This window comes from Mastomys coucha, unplaced genomic scaffold, assembly GCF_008632895.1.
Source record: "Mastomys coucha isolate ucsf_1 unplaced genomic scaffold, UCSF_Mcou_1 pScaffold7, whole genome shotgun sequence".
In the NCBI taxonomy this organism is placed as follows: domain Eukaryota; kingdom Metazoa; phylum Chordata; class Mammalia; order Rodentia; family Muridae; genus Mastomys; species Mastomys coucha.
This window is the reverse complement of record NW_022196913.1, coordinates 93,717,159-93,719,347: the sequence shown is the minus strand read 5'-3', so window position 1 is coordinate 93,719,347 and position 2,189 is coordinate 93,717,159. Positions and strand designations below refer to the sequence as shown.

At 37.0% G+C, this 2,189-nt stretch overlaps 1 protein-coding gene across 3 annotated transcripts in view; it reads right to left on the bottom strand.

Annotated features, from left to right (window-relative positions):
• Nucleotides 1–2,189, bottom strand: part of Col14a1 (collagen type XIV alpha 1 chain) — a 224,054-nt gene that overhangs the window by 56,223 nt on the left and 165,642 nt on the right. For all 3 annotated transcript variants that reach the window (XM_031359565.1, XM_031359566.1, XM_031359567.1), the window contains exon 35: nt 967–1,044. In XM_031359565.1, the coding sequence (XP_031215425.1) occupies nt 967–1,044 (78 nt within the window). The remainder of the gene's footprint in view (nt 1–966; nt 1,045–2,189) is intronic.

Sequence of the window (2,189 nt, the reverse complement as noted above, 5' to 3'; positions counted from 1 at the left end):
AAAAAAAAAAAAAAAAAAAAAGAAGTCAGAGCAGGAAGTTAACTCAGAAGCCACACAAGAACTCTGTCCGCTGGCTCATTCACAGGCTCCTGCTTATCAAATTTTCTTAAACAATTAAGTCCTGGGGATAGTACTGCCTGGAGTGAGCAGTGTTCTCCCATAATTTAATAGTCAAGACAGTGTCCTATAAATATGCCCACAGGCTAAGCTAAAGTAGATGATTCTTCTCTCAGGTGACTCTAAGCTGTGTCAAATTGACAGTCAAAGTTAGGTAGGACACTGGGCTATACAGTTGGTTTGAGTTCAGTGTGGGTGACATGATACCCCTCACACAAAACAAAACACACAAGCAAAACCACTCTATGGTGTCAACAGCATATTTTGACAAATCTTTTTGATGTTCTATCTTTGCAAACCTAGGTTTCAGTAGTTGTTATGATGAAAAGCAAGAACACAGGACAAATCCGTGTGTAAAAGGAAGTGAGGAACAGGCATGGTCTGATCTCAAGATAGGGCAACACTGCCATACTCAGCAGGCATACACTTCTCAAGCAAAACTACTGTCTTTTCCTTTCAGTGCTTGCTATGGCTACTGAGTTGTTTGGATAAGCAAGAGGCTTACAGCTACATTTGTAAATGTGTCTTTTAAGTATTTCCTTTGACCTGGGAAGCTTTGGAAAACAGGAAGCTTGGAAGCACCTGGAATGTGTGTCAACAGCATCTGTGGTACACAGTCCAAACCATGTGGGATTATGCTGCCAATAGCATCTGTGGTACACAGTTCAAGCCATGTGGGATTATACGTGATGGACTCATTAGTTTCTTTTACTCTCTCTTTATTAAACCTTTCTGACTTTAATTATCATCACTAAAGGAATATCTTATGGTATGAATATTGCAAAACTGGCTCTCATTTGCAAAGAAAAGATAGATTTTACTGTTCGATAGAGGTGAAAGAATTCTTACCAGGCCGGGAAGTTCACAGCATCTGTCTTTACTGGCCCATGATGTAGAGCAAACGATATCAAACATTTGTAACTGGAACTGATTCAGAGAGATAATGATCATTCAAAATGGGTGATACAGTTTAAGTGTGTTCATAGTTATAATGATTTCATCAGAGATAAGATACCAATATATTTATAATATAATATTCCAGTCAATAAATTTAAAAATAAACTCAAACTAATTTTGTTTCTGAAGGAGAGAATGATCATACCTGCTGTCTAAATCCCCTTCCCATCATTTCTTCCCCTTCTCAGATACACCTAAAATAACCTTAATTCTGTGGGCAAAGTTTACCTTGGAAACCCCTTATACCTCCTCGCAAATGCCTCATAGTCATAAAACACTCTAGATGCCCTTCATAGATCATGCCTCACCTACTACTCCATTATCTGTATTATCATACCCTTCAATTCTTCAAAGTCAGGAGAACTCATCTCTGAATCACTTAGCATAGCAACTAACATATAATAAACACACAGAAAGTCTGAGGAATAAACTTAGCTCATTCCTCTGTGCAATCATTTTCACTGTAAGCAAGATATTGTATAGACTTTTCTGAAACAATAATGAAAACAAAAGACAAAACAGTCCTGTGCTAGAAAAACTTATAGGGAATGGGAGAGTCCTAAATGAATATTGTACTCAATGAGGTGCCGGGAGAGATTCATAATGAATACCATGGGTACATAAACTTTGTGCATTTTTATTTAAGCAGTTTGTCACACTGTAAATACATAGCCTTATTTCATTCACATATGTTGGTAATAACTCAAGACATGAGGTGAAATATAACATTCATGGGGGCTAGCACTAACTTAATGACCTAATTATTTCTACTTATTTCTCTCTACATCATTTTGAAACATTGAGGTATGGCATCAATAAAAGAACTGGGAAGATGATAATGTTTTTGTTTTAATCTACAACTTTCCTCCAGCAAGTAATGCTTTCAATAAGGACCATAAATATGTAGTCCAACGAATACTACTCATCCTTGGCTCAGAGCCCTCAGGGTGAAATGACAGTGTTCACATTGCTAGCTCTATTGAAACGGGCTACCAGAAGTTCCAAGAGTATCACTAAAGAGCCATTTCTAACAGTAAGAAAATGAAATCAGAGAACAGGTTACATTCATTTAAGAAATGGTGTAGGTATTAAGATGGTCTATCCATAAAGTCATT